Here is an 18,597-nt window from a genome sequence, read left to right on the forward strand (position 1 = left end):
ATTCATGTTACAACTGTTGTCCTAGGAACATGGCAGGAGAGACTCTGAAGATACTTGTTATATAGATGTTTAGAATAAGGCCAGTCCTTTAATAAGCTTTTGAAGACTACCAACAGACTACTAACTTGAGGACACTACCACAAAGCAGACCGAAACCATTGATGCCAGAATGCCATCATCCTTTTGTATCTAAATTCATTAAAATGTACATTAAACAAACTGGCCTGCAGAGACTCTGCTATTCACTGCTGCCTTGCCTTTTCTTCCTTTGGGGTGACCAGACTCTAAAAGGGACATCATGGTGATGGTTGTGAAACTTGAACAAAAAAATTGTATCTCCGGTGTCAACTGCTCTTCGGAGTGGAAACAGTGCAAATTTATCATCTTCCTGTACGAACAGTTTGGGAACATTTGATACGTCACTGAATGATACAAAGTTAGTTCCTTATAGTGTCAGTTCACATTTAAGAATACAACTCATGTTTTTTGCATCAGTGATTTTTATTTTAAGTAAAATTCAGCATAAACAAAGACTTTCTGTCATGCTTAAGATTTAAAGTTTCAGTTCTTTTTTATGAGGAGTTCTGAATATAGCAGATTTGCAAGCACTACATGTGGAAAGAAAGCAAATTAGGCTGAGAAAAATGACAGCCAGTATCACTTCACAAAATTGCCAGTGGATACAAAAGGCAAAATGAATAGGACCGGACAATTTAAAGAAAAGAAAAGAAAGAAAGAAAAAAGATATAGGGAATTGCAAGATATAGGGAATTGCATTGTTGTCATGCAAGGAAAATAGTCATGACCACTTTAGACATAAATCTTATGCTTGTCAGCACAAACGGCCATCTTAGGCACAGGAAATTTGAATGTTCAAGAAGTTTGCAGGGAAATTACAAATGCACTGGGAAAACAGTGTAGATGATGGCTGTCTCTACAAATAAGAAATTAATTCACTTCCTTTTTTACTTCTCTAATCAGACTGCTGCCGTTTTAGTAATGCACAGTAAGTTTGGCATAAATTGAAAACTACCAGGAAGATAACTACACAGTGACTAGATGGCATAAATACCTTGCTAACAAGTAAGGATTGGCATTACAACGATACAAACTGAGTGATTCAAATTCAACTCAATTGCAAGAAAACTGCACAAGGCCTGATCACACAAGAAGGCATTGGCCATCTGATGGAGAAGGCTCTGGAGTAAGGTAAATGTCTGTGCAACTGTGACTTTGGCTGTCTGAACCATGTACTTGTCAAAATACTGATTTTTGCAATACTTCTCTTCCTTCAGTTACTGCCTCTCTCCAGCGACAGCCTCTTCCAGACACAGACTTCTATAATAAACACCTCTGAAACATCTAGTACCAGCCAATGCTGATATCACAGGGAATAGATCATGCGCTTGCATGTCAATGGTGAGTATCTCTCAGCAACAGGTCCAGCTAGCGGACTAGATAAGCATACCTCTCCAATCATTCCTTTGGGCAGCCTCTTGTGTATCCTGTGAAATGACAAGTTAATGATAAGGCTTTCCATAACAAGGGGAAGTGGCTGACATCTTCTCTTGGTGAGAAGTGAGGTTTTCTTGGTATGGGTTGCTCTGCTTTTTGTTTTTATTAAGTTCCCTTCTGCTGGTTTAATGTAGCCTCCACTTGCCCATATAGAGATTTAGTCTCCTCCCAGCCAGGCTTTGGTTCATTTCCCTGTCGTGTCATGATACTCTGTTCATTTGGTCAATGCCACATAGCTGGTACCAGCCAGGCAATAGGCAAGACCTCTTCTTTCTTCTCCTCTTCCCCTGCCAACCCGTTATTTTTACAGTAACATTCTCTACATCTCATTGAGATCGCTCCTCCCTTTCCTTTTAATGTCACTGTCTCATGTCATTGGGTTAATGGCAAATCCCTTCTGTTAATCTCTGCCAGGTTCTTCTTCTCTGAGTAGGAACTGAAATATTATACCTTGCCACATCAGAAGGGGACCTCAGAGTTCCTCCATTATGGACCACAGTTACACTTAGTCCTTTTACTCTTCCTTCTCTCTAAGCCATTGAACACCCTTCACTCACAACACCTTTCATCCATTTTCAGCATTCTGTAATTTGCTCAGAGCTTTGTTTCTTTTTTCAGGCTTTTCTTCTTTTCCTCAGTTTTCCTTACAGGCTCTCCCAGGTACTCTTTTCATTGGCAGGCTATCAGAAGGTGCCTCTGGGTTGATTTTTATCTTTTTGATTTTCATAAACTGGTAGATACTTTTTCTGAAGTTCACACATCCTAAGTTTTCATCATTTCTAGCCATAGTTTCTCTTCTCTTTTTGTGGCTGAACATTCCTCTTCTTCCATTATTTCTCTTTCTGAAGACACGCTCTTCCTCAAAGTCTTCTTACGAAGAGGGCACTTCTCATTTACTGATGTAACATGAAATGCATTGATATAGCAGGCTTCTGCAATGCCACTGCTGCTTTGCAAGCCACTGTGGGCCAGCCACTTCTCCCTCCTACCACAGCTGCTCCACACCGGAGCCCTTCCCACCCCACTCCTACAGTGGCAGTGGCCCAGCTTTCCACTCAGGGCAGCGAGCAGATACAGAAAGGTGCATTCAGTTGCTTAAGAAGCATTCATGATTTGAGAGTCTTTCCTCTGAGGGAAAGGATATATGCCAGATAGGCCCCTTCTTCATGTCATACAAATTGTGTTAACCTGGCATCCATAGTGCTGCAGACTTGGTTTCTGGTAACATTCTGACTGAAAAATCAGAAGCATATCTGAAGTGTGGCATATATGTTAAGGACAAGCGGACAGACCTCTAAAGGTTGCTGATGGTGAGAAATCATGCCTTAACCAAGAAGGGTTCTTATGGAGTAGAAGAGGGATCATGTCTAGATTCAATTTTATTCACGACTTCATCTGGAAATCAACAAAAAATCATCACTGATAGAATTCAAAGAAGCCATCCAGGTTGGTGGAATAGAAAACTATCAGTGGGACAAGACAGACATGCAAATGCATGGCCATTTATTGAGGCCAAAGTGTTACAGTGAAAGGTAACGGAGGGCAAAACCTACAGAGCAGGAGGTGTTTCCTCCTAAAAAGCGGATGCTTAGAGAAATGTTTTATGCCACTGTGGGTGAAGAACTGAACCTACGCCCCCTCTTGCAACAACAGATCAAAGCACAGATTAATGAGGTCCTTACATGGACAAAAGAGCAGCAAGAAGCCCAGCTTCTCACTTCCGTGAACAGAACTCATGAAACTGGCATCACAGCATTGCCTGTTCATCTGATGTCCACATCTTCAAAGGACTGTTAGCAAACCAAAGAGAAGACATACATGATCTGCAGAAAAATAACCTGCACTGAAGGAAAGTCTCCTAGTTTAAAAAATCTCCATCTGTGCAGCTTATGGAAGATGACTGAGAAGCTACTTCCCATACAAATATTTTCTTCTGGAGAAACATGAAATCAGTGGATCTCACATCTCACGTTGTTTTCACATGAACTCTGGATGCTTTTCTGGAAGAAACACTTCAGCCAAACATGTTACTGTGCATAGCAACAATGTCAGAGGCACATAAGATAGCAATAAATAGCATAACTGAATGAAAATCTATACCTGTGTTCAGAAAAACAGAAGAGGTTAGCCTAGAAGATATATCATCTCTTCTGGACTAAAAATCTATGACTCTTTCTCTCCTTCCAACCACCTCCTATACCTTTTTTGTTTTTACTTCTCATCATGACTCTGTAGTTTCTTCTGATAACAAGCAAGCAGTCTCCACTGTTAAGAAACAGCTTTCACTTCCATCTGGCTGGCCTTTCAGGGATATAAATGAGAGCCGGCTCTCTATTCTCTCCTCTTTGCCAGCTGCTAGCACAGCTGTTCTGCAGTAGGGACTCAAAACCATCCCATTTGAATAGCACACATCCTCAGTGCTCTTCCAAAATTAACCCCTTCCCCCCTCCTCCCAAGATCCAGAGAGAGACAAACAGGGCCCATCGCATTTTCTGGGAAACTCATAGAAAGTGTTGAGCTTCCTACACCCCCCCCCCCACCACCACCACCATACTATTCATTATTTGTTATTTTGCAGTGTGACCATTATCACCATTTAAGCTAGGTCAGTGGTAGGGAGTAGCTTTGCTGTATATAAAACTTGCTACAGGAGACATCCTTCACCAAGCAAAGAGGCAGTGTGAATTAATATGCCTTTATTTGGTTTCTTTGGAAGATAAGCAGAGGTTAGGAAAGTCACAGAAGAATGAATGAAAGGAGACTTCCCTATCCTAAATCTATACAGCTCTTTTCTTCTACAATTACACAGTGTAACTTACAAAATTAGTTGCCTCATCTAGATGGTCTAGAACACACCTCCTACAAACCAAGTGCTTTTCTCCTCTCTACTCACTAGAAATGGTCCTTTAAATTTTATTTTTCTGAGTTTAAGATGTGTCATAAAACCCATAAGGAAGAATAAAGTTTCTGGCAAATGACAGCTACCTAATGACATCTGCTTTTAATGATTATTGGGTAAGATAAAACTACTTTTTCTTTTACCTCAGTAATCAAGCTTTCAGTGGAAACTTTGTACCTCCTTACAGATTGTAAGATGCACTTGGTATTTTTTCTGAGTTTAAAGGACCTTCTCGGGTGAGCACTGAGGAGAGAAGTACTTGTGGTACAATCTGTAAGGAAGTACAAAGCTTCCGTTGAGAGACAGCTACCTAGTGACAGCTGCTTTTTGCAACTGTTGGGTATCACTGTCTTGGCAGCACCTCATTGACCAAGCTACCTGGTGAGAAGCAAGTGATTCTTCATCATCAGAACAAAGAAGCTTCTTTGCATCAATTGAGACAAAAGGGGGGACAAAGGTAACATTTATGAAATGCAGTTGCAGAGACAGCTGTGTATCATATACGCTTATCATGTGTGTGACTGCAAAGAGTTATGTGCTTTTTCATTTACCTTTTGTTGTTCAGATAATTTTTATAGCAGTTTTCAAAACTTCTGCATAATCAAAAGTGGGTGTACGTGTGTTGTATGTGTATGTATGTGTTCAGCTTAAAATACTTAAGCAGGATAGCCATTCTGAATCTAAATTAGATTCAAATATGTTTACACACAGTTACTGTAGAGCTGCCATCTCTAAACCATTGGTGTAGAACAGTTTTGTCCCTATACGGTCTCAGTGACTTGTAATTGAGATTAAATTCCTCTCTGTGTGTAATGTAACAGAACCATAGGTTGGAAAGGTGTCATGCCTGTGACTACACACAGGCAGGGTCAGGTTAATGATAGCCAGCGTTTACTGTTCTGTAGTAGCAATATACAGTGGCAAGACGAATAAAGCAATGATACTCACTCTTCCTCTGCTTTCCCCATTTGTAGAAATAAAAACAAAAGGGGAAGGACATAACTCACATTTGCAAAAATTCTGATATATTAGGTTAAAGAATGACACTTGCTCTGATGTGAAAAACAAATACAGGAGCAACATATTTGCATTGTGTCTATTGTATGATCTGGGCAACCTCAAAATAACATCAGTTAAAACTCTGTTTCTGCCCATTAGAGAACAGCATATATATGAAAATGATAAATTCTTGTTATTCATGTAGCCCCTGAAGACAGCACTTACTGAAAACTGATGTCACCCTTCAGTAAGTGTCATTTCATTAGAAGGAAGGGTCAGATGCATTTTTATTACTGTCTTCTTTCAGTAATGTTTGCCTGATTGAAAAGATGGGTGAAACCCTTAACCACTATGAATAGTGGCTTTGCTTTTTACTTTATTCCACACAGGATTTATCCCTCTCTGATTTGATATATGTGGTCTGTATCTTTCATTCCCGTTTGCTTTCCCTTCTACAGCTTGAACAGTGTTCTAGACCTGTCACGCTTGCACAGTGTTGCAAGGACTGAGTGCATGCATGCTAGAACTGTATTTTTGCAAGTATGCATATGCATCCCATGATGCTTAAACATTATTTAAGAGCCTGCAATGAAAACTGCATTAGAATTGCAAGGCAGTCATTGCTAGTTACATTCTTTTCAACGTGATAGAAGCTTGTGGAGTAACCATATAGTCTATGTGAACTGAAAGTCACTGATGTTTTTATACTCTTTCATTCTCAGGAACTGGGGGAAAAATGAGTTCCTCAAGTACAGAGTCCTTTAAAGTCGAAATCTCAACTTTATATGACTATTATGAAAACTATAACGACGCTCCAAAACCGTGCAGTAAGGAAAGCGTCAAGAGGTTTGCAGCCTCCTTTCTACCTCTTCTGTATATGCTCGTATTCCTGGTTGGGCTAATGGGAAACATTCTGGTCATTGTGGTCCTGTTCAAATACAAGAGACTGAAAAGCATGACTGACGTGTACCTGCTAAACCTCGCCATCTCAGATTTGCTCTTTGTTTTATCCCTGCCATTCTGGTCTTATTTCACAGTAGACGAATGGATTTTTGGAACACCCTGGTGTAAAATCATTTCATGGATCTATCTGGTTGGGTTTTACAGCGGCATATTTTTTATTATGCTTATGAGCATAGATAGATACTTGGCAATTGTTCGTGCAGTGTTTTCCTTGAAAGCAAGAACTGCCTTCTACGGCCTGATTACTAGCCTTATTGTATGGTTAGTAGCTCTTTCAGCCTCAATTCCCGAACTTATATTTAGAGAATCTTTTAAGGAACAAAATTATACTACCTGCAAGCCAAGATATCCAGGCAATTTCACAACATGGAAACTCTTTTCCACTTTGGAAATCAACATTTTAGGGCTCCTAATCCCTTTTATAGTGATGGCATTTTGCTATTCCATGATCATTAAAACATTAGTTCACTGTAGAAATGAGAAAAAGAATAAGGCTGTGAGGATGATCTTTGCTGTCATGATTGTGTTTTTCTTCTTTTGGACCCCTTACAACATTGTGATTTTCTTGCAATCCCTGGAAATTACAGGAGTCTTTAGAAACTGTCAAGTGAGCAGAAATCTTGACTATGCTTTCCAGGTAACAGAAATCCTAGGCCTTTTTCACTGTTGCCTCAATCCAGTCATCTATTTCTTCATGGGGGAAAAATTCAAGAAGTACCTAAAGATGCTCTTTATGAACTGGCCATTACCTGTAGATATTTGCAAATGGTGTGGACTTCACATCACTTACCACACTGAATCTACCAGTTCATTTCACACACAGTCTACTGGGGACCAAGATGCTCTGTAATATGTTTCAGACCAAATGCTGAACCTACCAGAAAGCAAACTGACAAAAGCTGAAACTTTAAAAAGCTAAGCAAGTGTACGTGCATTTTACAGTAAGTTAGTGCCTCATAATAACTTACTTCAGCTTTGACTTCTGCCTCTAGATTTTCTGAACAGAATAACAGAAGGTGTCCTAGATATGTAACCTAGGAGATGGACATGCAATTTTTACCTGCTACAATTACCAGTCACTGCTCAGATGTAATAGCAGCCTCAACTTGCTGCAAAGCACTGTGCTGTGCTTCTTATTTTTCACCAACTGGCCTGCATGGAGAGGCAGAGGAGAGTGAGCTTCTTGTCAACAGCAAGTGCATTTGGAAAACATCTTTGTTTATTTAAGGAGAAGGACGGTTATTACCATGTTTTTTGTTTTTTTTTTTTTTTTAATTCTGCAATTGATCTGCACTGAACTTGTTCATTCAAACTCTTAGTAACCTGTTACTGTACCTGCCACTGTTAAATGTTTATTTCAGGGAGAGGATACACCCTCTCTTGTTAAGAAAACGCACTCAAAGCGTACTCTTTAGGTGCACGACGACTCAAAGCCAATGCATTACATTGTGTTATAAATATAGATATGTTTTCTCTTAGGTATTCAAGTTGCCATATGTACCTATGTGTAGGTATGTATGTAAGCATTTTGAATGACCTAATTGCTGTAATTCAGGATGACCATTCTGTATTTTAATGAACATAGAAAATGTTTTAAGTGTTTTTGAATAAAATGTTTTAAAAGTTTACTTTCCAGCTTGTGCGAATACATTTGAATAAATTTGAAGTATCTTGGTTATATATTTTAAGTGAATGCTCTTCATTTGAAACATACTTAGCACCTAGACTCAATTTTCATTCACTGGAGACATACCTCACAAAACAAAAGAAAGTAAAACCAGAGATTGTGTCAATTCAGAAACCAGACAAAGAACAGTAGTATTTGACAACAGAGCAAAAGGCCAAGAGTGTGATGCCCCAGTAGTTTCTCACACATCTACATGGTTTTAATCAGAAGTCTGGAACAGGAAGGGAACTCACACAGCAATATTTAAATCAGCCACAAGAGAATTTTGGCAGAAATATAAAAAGTTAGGCAAAAATCATTAATGTGGTAGCAGACAAAGTAGAAATTGAAAAACTTCTCTTGGAACATATTTTTGGTGTGTCTTTTTGGCTGGACCACAACCACCCAGTAGGAAGACTTTGATCTTTGTTAGACTAGCAATAACAAAGTCCCTGCTCAGCATTCAGGGATGGCTACAAATAGCAGCCAAGATGTTCAAATGCATAATGGAAGGGCTGGAGAAGAAACATAAAAATATTGTTATGCCATTGTTCTGATCAACCTAAAGAGCAAAACATAAACGGAAGCTTGCGTCCACGTGATCTCTCACATGATACAACATACAGATTGAAAATAAAGAGCAACATGCTTAAATACTGATACGCGCACATATCTGTCATAACTAATTTGTGGAATGCATTACCATTAGTCGTTCACTGATGCTGACATCTTCATGCAAAGATCAGACATTGATGCAGATAATGAGAAAAACTGTTGAAGATGCTACCTGCACTAAGAAAATGGTCTCCCTCCCAAGAAAAAGAATGTTAATTCTTATCATTCAGTACATTACAAGCCACTAAATAAATCAGTTAGGAAAAACAGCCTCATGGGGTTGGTTAACTCATCAATTGCCTGTTTTGAAAAGGAAGAGCAAGGCAAATTGCAAGTGTCAGGTGCTGGAAAGTGTCACAGATGTCACTGAGCCTGACAACACGCCCCTCCCAAGCCAGCATGGCATTTCTTCTCACAGATGTGACAATGATGGCAGAGGCATTATGAATTACTAAGCTATGATCATTTAAGCACTTGGAAGCAAGAAAGCACTCTGCCGTTATTTTCTCTTGGACACGCTCTGCAATGCCTCTAGTCAGTAAGAATAAACAGGCGTTTTTGGAAGAACCAGAACTGGTGAAAGACCTTGCTTATTGCCTGGGAAAGTGCTGCTTGTGCTGGTGTGATGGCAACTAGTATAAATGATGGTCAGCAAGCAAAAACCAAGCTGTAGGCTATCCGTAACTCCTCAGTAAGAAAGATTTGGGGCTAAGAGCGGCCGTGAGGAATGGCACCAAGCACTCAGTAACTCAAAGGCTGGTCCGGCTCTGGGCACACATGCTGCAGCAGGGTAGGACGCTGAATCCACTCATGTGTAGAATCAACGGGCCGCACCCAGCAGGCAGTGCAACATTGCTTTAAACAGAGCTAGCGTAAAGCCCCTTTTCCCCACGAAGCTAACAGACACTTCTAGTAGCCACTCCGCTCACACCCTGCGCATATGTGCACTTGGTGTTGAGTGCCTGATGCAGCCAGAGATCTCCTTTGGGTGCATGTTATCCTGATTGCTCTGTCCAAAGAACCTCCCCCAGTCCTCCCAGTAATACTCACAGCTACTCAACGTGTGCAGGGAGAGCAACTGAGCTGAAACTTGTGCTCAGTGCAGGTTTGCTTCATTTGGTGCAAGGGGGAGCTCACCATTCAGTGGTGGGCTCTGGATTCCATGTTCTGCGACTCGGGCTTACCAAGCCTGGATGGTTTTCTACTTTCTGCCACTCCAAACAAACCTCTTCTCCTGCAAACACTGGCCTAGAGTGGACAATGTTGCCCCTCTTTTGAAAGAGGGCTTTGAAATCTGCTGATGAAAAATGACAAGGTAAGAGAATATTATTAAAGACAGACAAAAATAACGCAGGGATTTTCAAAATGTCACTTGACCAAAGGAGTCATTTTAGCTGAACAAGAGTTTCCAAGCAATGAATGACTATATGTACAAACCTATTGAACCATGAAACAGGACAGATAGACATTTGAGTGAAACAAAGTTGAGTCATTCCTAAACCCACATTTTTACATCAGGGTTCCACAGAAGGCCAGTCTGTGTCATCCATCCAGTTGCTCTAAACCATCACAAAAGGGTAGGGGAGGCAGAAAATCAGCTCAGTGATGCCAAAAATAAATAATTGTAAAAAAGTGAAAAAAGTTCATTGGTTTGTTTTCACATGGTGCTTAGGTCATTGTAATCCCTCCCACAACATGAGGCTGAATTAGACACCCACCTTCTACTCCAGAGTGTAGCTTCATTCCTTTTGACCATGCAGAGGAAGCACCATGGCAGTCAGCCTGTCCCCAGCCCACTCCTCTCAAGTTAAGAGCCAGCCCTGGAAAGACAGTGAGGAATTGCTATTCTCCTTTCTACACTATTACTAGTTGCCACTACCCCAGCAACAGGTCTAAATACCTGTCCTGATGGAGACCACAATTCAACAGGCACTGCAATGCTCCTGTGTTGCCAGGAAGCTTTGAGTCTTAAACTGTCGGCAGGAACTGACATTCATGCCTTTTTCTCTAGGAACTCTTCCCTGTTTTATCCAGCATCTCTTAACATTGCCAGATACCAGCTCATCAACTCCTGTCTCTTACACAAATAGCTCCATTTGACTTGATTTACAGCTAGAAATCAAAGGGCATTCAGTAATGTCAGTCAAAATGACCACTAAAATGGTGCTTAAAGAAATGCCTTTGGAGAGCATTTCACTACAGCAGGCGCAAAAGAAGCTTCTAAGTAGAAGACTGGAAGTGAATGCTCAATACGACTATGGTGAGATTTCTACATTCACACAGCTGCTAAGAGCATTCAAAGGTGATATAGTGCTGGTCATACCTGCAGTAATCTTTCTCTAACACAGCAATGACATACCAGGTTTCACGGTCAGTAATGGAAAAAACACTCCTAAGGGAGCAGGCACTGTCAATGAGTAGACACCAAATCAGATGCTTCTGATTTTTTTTAGTCATTCAACAGCAAGCTGCATCAGAAAAACAGATAAAACCCTGTCTTATGGGCCAGTCAGTGACTCAAAGACAACTTGCACAGAAATGAGGCTCAAAAGTAGAAAAGCCTCTTGCCTGTTCCATACTAGGAAAATCCAGTCCCCTGCCAACCCCTTGACCAGTTCTAGCATGATGGAAGAACGCTGCTGCTTTCTTTCCCCTAACATATCTCTTCACACATCCCTCGCGTGCCCTGCTCAAAGCAAGATCGCTCATAGGCCATGATCAGGGTCACTGACCAAAGGCTTTTCTCTTCATTTATTTCTGATCTCAGAAATAACAACATGCATGTGATCTCTCCGCTGAAGAGAGTAACGCCTTCTCTTATGCATCACTAGCCCCATGACATTAAAAGAGTCCCCATTTTATAGCTAGGGGACTTGAGGCACAGAGCAAGAGCTCAGAGGTTATGAAAATGATGTGCACTTTCAAGAGAAATTCAGGGCCCTCCTACTTCTTCTTGGGAAATGTTCACATTTCAACCTGGAAACGGGGACCCCAGATCTGAGCTACCCACACTGTGCCCTCTCTGGTAGCCAAATCTGAGATGCCCCAGCCAGGAAAGTCCCAGGCTGGATCCAGATTCTGCAGGTAGGGCCATATCACTAACGTGAAGGGTATCTGGCAATAAACAGATGAAGGTGCCTAGCTAATACCATCTTCCGATGAAAGTTGCTCTTCACTGGTGCAGTGGGTATTACTGTCTTCAAACACCAGACAGTAAGGATTCTTGTCTACAGATGACTGAAAGAGAAAACATTTCAACCTCTGTGTAAGCACAACCCAAATATATGATTGATATCATACTCCTTTAAGTGCTTTTGTGTTTTTCCATTTCAAGGCATCTTGAAAGGATTTCTAAATTTTAGTTTCTTGCTTCTGAGTAACAGCATGCATTCAGCATACATAGTTCAGTAACAGCACACTGCAAGCTTTTCATGATTTCAAGTGCTGCAGAATAAAAATTTCCATAGAACTTTTTTTTTTTTTTAATTCCAACAAGATTTTTTTTTTCTTGCTTTTACTTTCAATGACTACAGCAAGTAGTCAAAAATCTGATCTGCATGAAGCTGATGTGTTTCTACAGCTATGAAACCCTCATGAAAGGTACTCTCAGTGCTACTAGCACCTCGTGAGACAGCAAGGACTGAACAAAGGTTCACTTTACCAGATCTGCTCTTCTGCAAACAGCTGAACTGGAAGTTGACAGCAACACCAGCTGCACATCTCTTTATGAAAGCATGTGTCTCTTTTACATGTAGACTTGTCACTCCTTAAACTACCACATAAATACCCTGGTTTGGGGCAGGTAGGTTGAGGAGAGGGTCCCCTCCCCTACTTTTAACAAGTCTCAGCCATGCATACATAGAAAGAGCAGTACCAGGTAGTAAGTACAAAAGTACCTTAATCAAAGTTAAGAAAGACTACAATAGATCTCTGTACTTGCTCATAACTGGTAAACTGAAATTTGACCACAAGTAAGACCATGACCGCAAATTGAGTGACTTGTCTTTACTACCAAAGTATGTGTGAAAGGAGTAAAGAACACGTAGAGAAGAGAGAGAGAGAGAACAGCTTTACTTTTTGCTTATGCCCTTCAATTCCTTGTTGCTTTTTCATGAGGACCGGAAATGGCAACAAAATAAGGCTGGTTGGTTGGAAGGACCAACAAACGTTGTCTGCGGGCACTGTGGAATCACTGCCGAGAAGCTGCAGAGCAAAGGCCTGCCCTTGCTATCAACAAATCTTGTTTGTGCTTCTAGAAGAGTGAGATTCATAGCACAAGGCAAGCAGACAAGAAACCTGCAACACTACAGACAGGGGGCCGAAGGGTTTACGAAGGGAAAGAAAAAGGAAGTATGGATGTAGGCTGACTGTCCTCTCCTCAGCTCTGCTTCACCAACCTTCCCCTACACAATGCAGGTCAGTACTCACTTCTTTTCATCAGAAATATTACAGAATCACCAAAATCCCCCGTGGGGAAACTGGCTCCCATCTTGCCCTCCTCTTGCTTTTCACATGACTGCTTGCACCACAAGCCTCCTTTCCCACAGTCACCCAGTTAAGGATAAATCCATTCACTTCCTCTCCAGCCAAAGCTCACGCTCGTTGCAAGCCGAGCTCACACAAATGGGATGTCAATATTGTGACTGCTAACAGAATATTTTGTTTTGGAAAGGGCAGTTTCATGACAATCTGAACACTGGAAAGAACAGATTTCTGATGACAGCTGCATGGGCTAACAATCAACACCTTTTAATCCAACACTGTCATTTGGATTTTGTTTCAGCTTCAGGTTACAGCTATTTTATAGCAAGTGCAGCCTATTTTTCAACATTATTCAAATCAAATGTTTCATTATTACTGCTCTGAATTCTTATTCAAATTTCATTCTGATAGGGGGAAATAATTTCAAAGTTTTTTCCACAAATTTTGGTCCACAAGTAACTAGTGGATTTGTCTTGTTTAACAGACTTATGTGCTAATACTGCATTCCAACTGCAATGGAATAAACCTATAGCATAGCTCAGTCAGTAACTTGTTCCATATACCCATAGGAATGTCCCAAAATTAAGAAAAAAAGCAGTATTATGAAAAAAATTTTCAGTAAAGCAATGGACATTACAGTAGAAGACTACTGTAAAGGAAGTAAAGGAAGGGGTGTGCCTGTATGTGTTTTTGTTTTTTTCCCCCCAAACACTACCAACTTTGTTCAAGAGAATTTGCCTAACAAATGAACTTTTTTTATTTCTACAGTGTAAAAAGCTACACGGATTTATAAACTCCATAAAAATTAGACCACGTGTGTGAAATTAAAACAATCGAGCCTTGAATTAGCATCTATGAAAGGTCAATCATTAAGGGATAATTATTTAACAATTTATCTCACTGCCTTAGAAAGCAAGGCAAGAGGTGTTCCAGCACTAGATATCTGAGATGCTGTCAATTTTTTCTTTGCATGATTTTTTTTTTTTTTTTTTAATTCCAGGAAAGGGTTTGTATAGATTGACGGCAACTACTAGCTATATCTTAAACAAGAAAAAAACCTTTCTTTGTAAGGTAATTCACAATAGAAAGCTCATTAATACAAAATGACTGAAGGTGGTCTGTATTTTCAAGAAGGCACCTGCCAATATCTATGCCCAGTTCCTTAACAGTCATGCCAATACACACCACTGGGCATGTGCAGGGTTCCTGGTTCCTGGAAAAAGAGGAAAGAGAACTCTAGAAATGACAACTATTTGTATGGAATTAGCTGTAGAAAAGCTGATACTTGCTTATAGTGGTGCAAATAGGTAGCTTGTACCAATGTTTATTTTAGTTAGTGGCACCTCCTAACAAAATCTGTCATGTTTTCCAGACGTGAGGCCACAAGGTCCCACAAAGTCACTGCTCTGCAGGGAGAAAACCAACCCAAAACAAAACACAACGAAAAATCAGTGAGAGTCTTCAAGGCAAAAGCCACATCTCCCTCATCAGTAAATGACACAAGCTAGATGTGTTTATTCCAGCAAGAGCAGCAGTTGCATCCCCAGTACGCTAGAGCTCGTACAGACCTATCAGCCAGACGTGGCCTTCCGAGAGGGCTGCTCCTCCGAAAGAAAGGGCACTGCTCTGTCGGGAGAGCAAATGCGCAGAGTCCCAAGCAGGCAGACCCTGAGGCACTGGGGCAGAACATAGCTGGGCCCTGCTGTGTTCACATGGACAGTGCTTGTGCTTGAGGCAGGGGAAAAAAAAGGTTTAATTACCTGCAGCTTGCTTGGTAGCCCCACGTTAGACTGCTTCCGTTCTCTGCGCTGGCTTCCCCAGCGTATCGGGCTGCAAACTTCAACTGGGCAGAAGAAACCCAAGCAAGTCAGTCACTACCTGACAGAGTCAATATGCCCACAAGAGATTGCAGCATCCTTCTTCACTTCTTTCTGCAAAAAGTGCTTTTTAAGCATCTGTTCTCAACCTCACCAATGATTTCAGTGAATTCACCTCTTGCATCTATTACATAGGCATAAAACTGTGCCCTCCTACTACATTAAAGCTAAGTATTTGTTATTATAGAGACAAAAATCTGCATATTTATTGCTAGACGTCTTGCCTTGTCTCAGGATGTCAAGAACCATGCATGCTCTTACTCACAGCCCGAGAAATTTCATCTCCTGTTAGATGTCTCCAAAGAAGATGAAAACAACTTCATCATTATTCTAAAACAGCTGGGGGTGGGGGAGGTGAACAATTTCCTCTTAACATTTCTCAGTCAATAGGTGATTGCTGTCCTTATTTATGAAGGTTTTCACACAAAATACTCACTCCTATTAAACTTGCTTGCAAGCTTTACTTCACATTTTGACATTTATAATCAGTAGGGGGTTTCACCAATTTGCATGAACACACTAAAACAGGTAGCAGGAAAAAACTAAGTACTTCATAAGAATAGGAACATTCTTTCCAAGTCAAACCAGTATCAAATTTTCACTATCAAAAGCCATCAAGGCTGACAATGAACGAATAAGCCCCAAAACCAAAACACACTGTGGAGCAAGCAACCGAGGTTGTTAAAAGAGAACGGATACTTTTATATCATATTGACTGCTGTATACCATTAGGGCTTGGGTTTTTTGTTTTTTTTTTTTTCTTTGCAGACTGAGTCATGGCAATAGAGCAGCTCACAGTTGAATCAGCAATCAAAGCTGAGTCTCTTCCACTGAAGGGAGGATAAAAGCATTGAAATTCCACCTCAACTTAGTAAGAAAAAACAGACTTCACCTGAAAGTTTCAGGGGCTGAAACTTAGAAAGGGATGATCTGCTATGTTCACCTTCAAAAGAAAATACATGGCTAAACGGACCTTAGTCAAACTCAGTACCATTACTCCTATGTAAAGAATATACTTTTAATAAAGGTGAAAAAGAAAATAAACAACAAAAAAGTGAGCTCCCTGAGCTCTTTGTGTTTTATTCATTTGTTTTTCAAATTATGACCGAAGCACAAAAAGTATTCCCACTCTGCTGTGCCCATGGCGCAGACCCCTGACCAGCTCATCACACAGAGACAGGGAAACAGTCAGACTCCCTGAGTGTTCTTTCACCCATCTAGCCAGACAAGTACAGCAGTGTGGTTGTATTTCTGAAGAAGACAGTTGCTCACCAGAAACTAGAGTGAAACTAAACCTGGCATTGTCTAGCCTTACTATTTTGTGAACAACTGCAAATAGGTGATGCATTTCAAGAACAGTCAAAAAAAAGCATGGTTCCTGCTCTGAAATTGCCACAGCAAAATGCATGCCAAGACAACAGCAAGCAGTTGGGCAGCAAGCAGAGCTAAGAGTATTCAGGACCTGTGGTCAGGCTCATTTTTATTAGGATTTGGATGTATTTCCCCCACTCAGCACATCTTGCCTGGGAAGCTTAACTTTCATACCAACTCTTTTCTTTCATTTCAAATTTTCCACTTGCAGCTATGAAAATATGAAAGCTACAGCGCTCGGCATCATCCACCCTCCTCACTGCAGTGAGATGCAAGGTCACACCCTGCAGCTGGTTGATGGTGGCGGGAGGCATCAAGAGAGAAATCCTTTTCTTCCACCTCCCTATTGCCAACCTACGTTGATTTTGAGCTGCTGGGGTTTGAAAAAAGTCAAAGAATCTAAAAATCACTACTATTTTACTGACATACGAGTATGCTTTCCCTTCTGTCTTCACAAGGCTTCTTATCTGGATCTTATTTTGAAACCCTGAATACTCTTGTTCACTTTTATCTCCACAGCATCTAAGCATCCCCATCAGCACTGCTCTTACAGGTATGGTACAAACTGGAAACAAACTACATGTAAGTCAAATATGCTACTACTGTGATCTCATTTCATTGATTTTAGCAGAGCCTGGGCATTTTTAGAATTGGGGAGAAAGAAAAAAGCCATTTAGGTAACTGAGGCATAGCTAGCTTGTATTCTTGTATTTGAACTACTGGCACCTTCTATCCAAGTTGCCTTTATTTCCTAGGCTTGGTCACCCAGCCTAGTTTTGTTTGTTGGCTTTTTCCCTTTTTTCAGTAAAAGGAGTCCAACAGCTGTCCAAAATTTGGCTAATATGAAAGCAGAGGGCAGTTGGTGCCAGACAGTGGCAGATTTTGTGGATCCTCAGAAAGGATCCACAAAAGCAACAGGCTTTCTTCAGCACAGCTCTGAAGCCTTTGAATCAAACCAAACGAACCAGAGAGGTTAGACTTAAAACAAGTAAACGAACAGCTGCTTCAGCAGATGCCAGCCAGACTCAGTGCTTTAAAAAAAGTCACCTCTGCAGGTGTCTGTTTGGCTGTAGTCCACAGACTCACATTGCTTTAACCTGAGCTTTTGAGGTAGATACTGCTCTGGATCAAAAAGACAGGAAGAGCAACATAGGAATGCACCGTGGCAGAAATCATCAGAGCAAGTTTCACTGCTTGGAAAAAAATTGCAGAAAATATTAACCTCTCATGAGTTCAGCACAGGTTCTCAGGTTTTTCAGAACACCGGATCCACCTAATCATGATTAAGGCAAACCACATCCTAAAACTGAGAAGAAAGAAAAAGTCAGAAAGCTTGAAAAAAAGGTATGTAGAGTGTGTGCAGGGTCCAGACCCACCTCTTGGAGCCAATAGTCTTCTGGGAAACCTCACTGGTACAGCAGAGTATTTTCAGTGTCCAGAAATAAGACTGAACCTGAAGAAGGTGCAAGGGGCAACAGAGAAGTGTAAATGTAAGTGTTCCTTCTGCAAAACTTCTTATCTCATAAATGTGTGCTGTAGAAACAGCAACTACATTTTCAGGGAGCCGAAGGAGGAGGACTGCTGTCCACAGCTCATGACCCAGCAAGCGAAGGACAGGGCATGAGGAGGGTTAAGAGTAAGCTGCCAGCTGCTGCTTCTCCCTCACCTCAACAAGGCTGCCTATACTTAAGAAGGCCCCTTCATCCACAGTGCAGGAACAAATACAGATCCTGCATGCTCACTACACGTAACCCACCACCTTTTGAAAGGCAAATGCTTTTGAAAGCGGAACTCCACAACCAGGGAAGACTTTTGCTTAAATTTAGACTAGACACCAAGAAAGAGAATTCGCTCTCTATACCCTATCAAGATGTGTGGAACTTGTGAAAAGGAAATCTGCAAATGGGATTCAGAAGAAAGGAGAAAAGCATAAGCAAGCTGTACGCAAAGTTATTTTTATCCAACTTGCAAACTAATAATATGGGAAGGAGGAAGGGGTGGAGATCATTTTCACTTCAGAGAATAGATTGAAGGAAATTCTTTGGGTTTCTCTCCAAATAAGACTTCTCTAATACAAGAGGAAGAACCAGAGACTCCAGGAAGAATGAAACAGAAGCAGCATTTCTTATCTGAAGCATCACAGGGATGACCCAATTTGCTGGGCACTTCCCTGCAGTGTGCTCAGATCTGTGCTCTGGCCCACAGCAGCA

General features: G+C 41.0%; 2 protein-coding genes across 5 annotated transcripts in view; one reads left to right on the top strand and one right to left on the bottom strand.

The window, feature by feature from the left end:
* Positions 1-482: 482 nt before the first annotated feature.
* The window catches only part of GLB1 (galactosidase beta 1), a 96,587-nt gene continuing 78,472 nt past the window's right edge, over positions 483-18,597 (bottom strand). The window contains exons 16-17 of one of the 4 annotated variants that reach the window (XR_010387682.1): positions 10,376-10,477; positions 483-9,951 (exon numbers count right to left, since the gene is read on the bottom strand). Coding sequence is in view for 1 of the 4 variants with exons in the window: in XM_064506449.1 (XP_064362519.1) it covers positions 10,460-10,477 (18 nt within the window). In the remaining 3 variants the exon portion in view is untranslated. Of the gene's footprint in view, positions 10,478-18,597 lie in introns of all 4 variants that reach the window. The other 3 variants (XR_010387683.1, XR_010387684.1, XM_064506449.1) reach the window with 3 other exon arrangements.
* Positions 6,150-8,004, top strand: CCR4 (C-C motif chemokine receptor 4). Its single transcript, XM_026118922.2, has one exon. It carries the CDS (start codon positions 6,150-6,152, stop codon positions 7,224-7,226), a length of 1,077 nt encoding a protein of 358 aa, XP_025974707.1. The 3' UTR covers positions 7,227-8,004.

Source organism: Dromaius novaehollandiae, chromosome 2, assembly GCF_036370855.1.
Source record: "Dromaius novaehollandiae isolate bDroNov1 chromosome 2, bDroNov1.hap1, whole genome shotgun sequence".
NCBI classification, from domain to species: Eukaryota; Metazoa; Chordata; class Aves; order Casuariiformes; family Dromaiidae; genus Dromaius; species Dromaius novaehollandiae.

Bases quoted from the DNA above. Each gene is read 5' to 3' on its own strand.
- CCR4 (XM_026118922.2), top strand. From the start codon at position 6,150: ATGAGTTCCTCAAGTACAGAGTCCTTTAAAGTCGAAATCTCAACTTTA.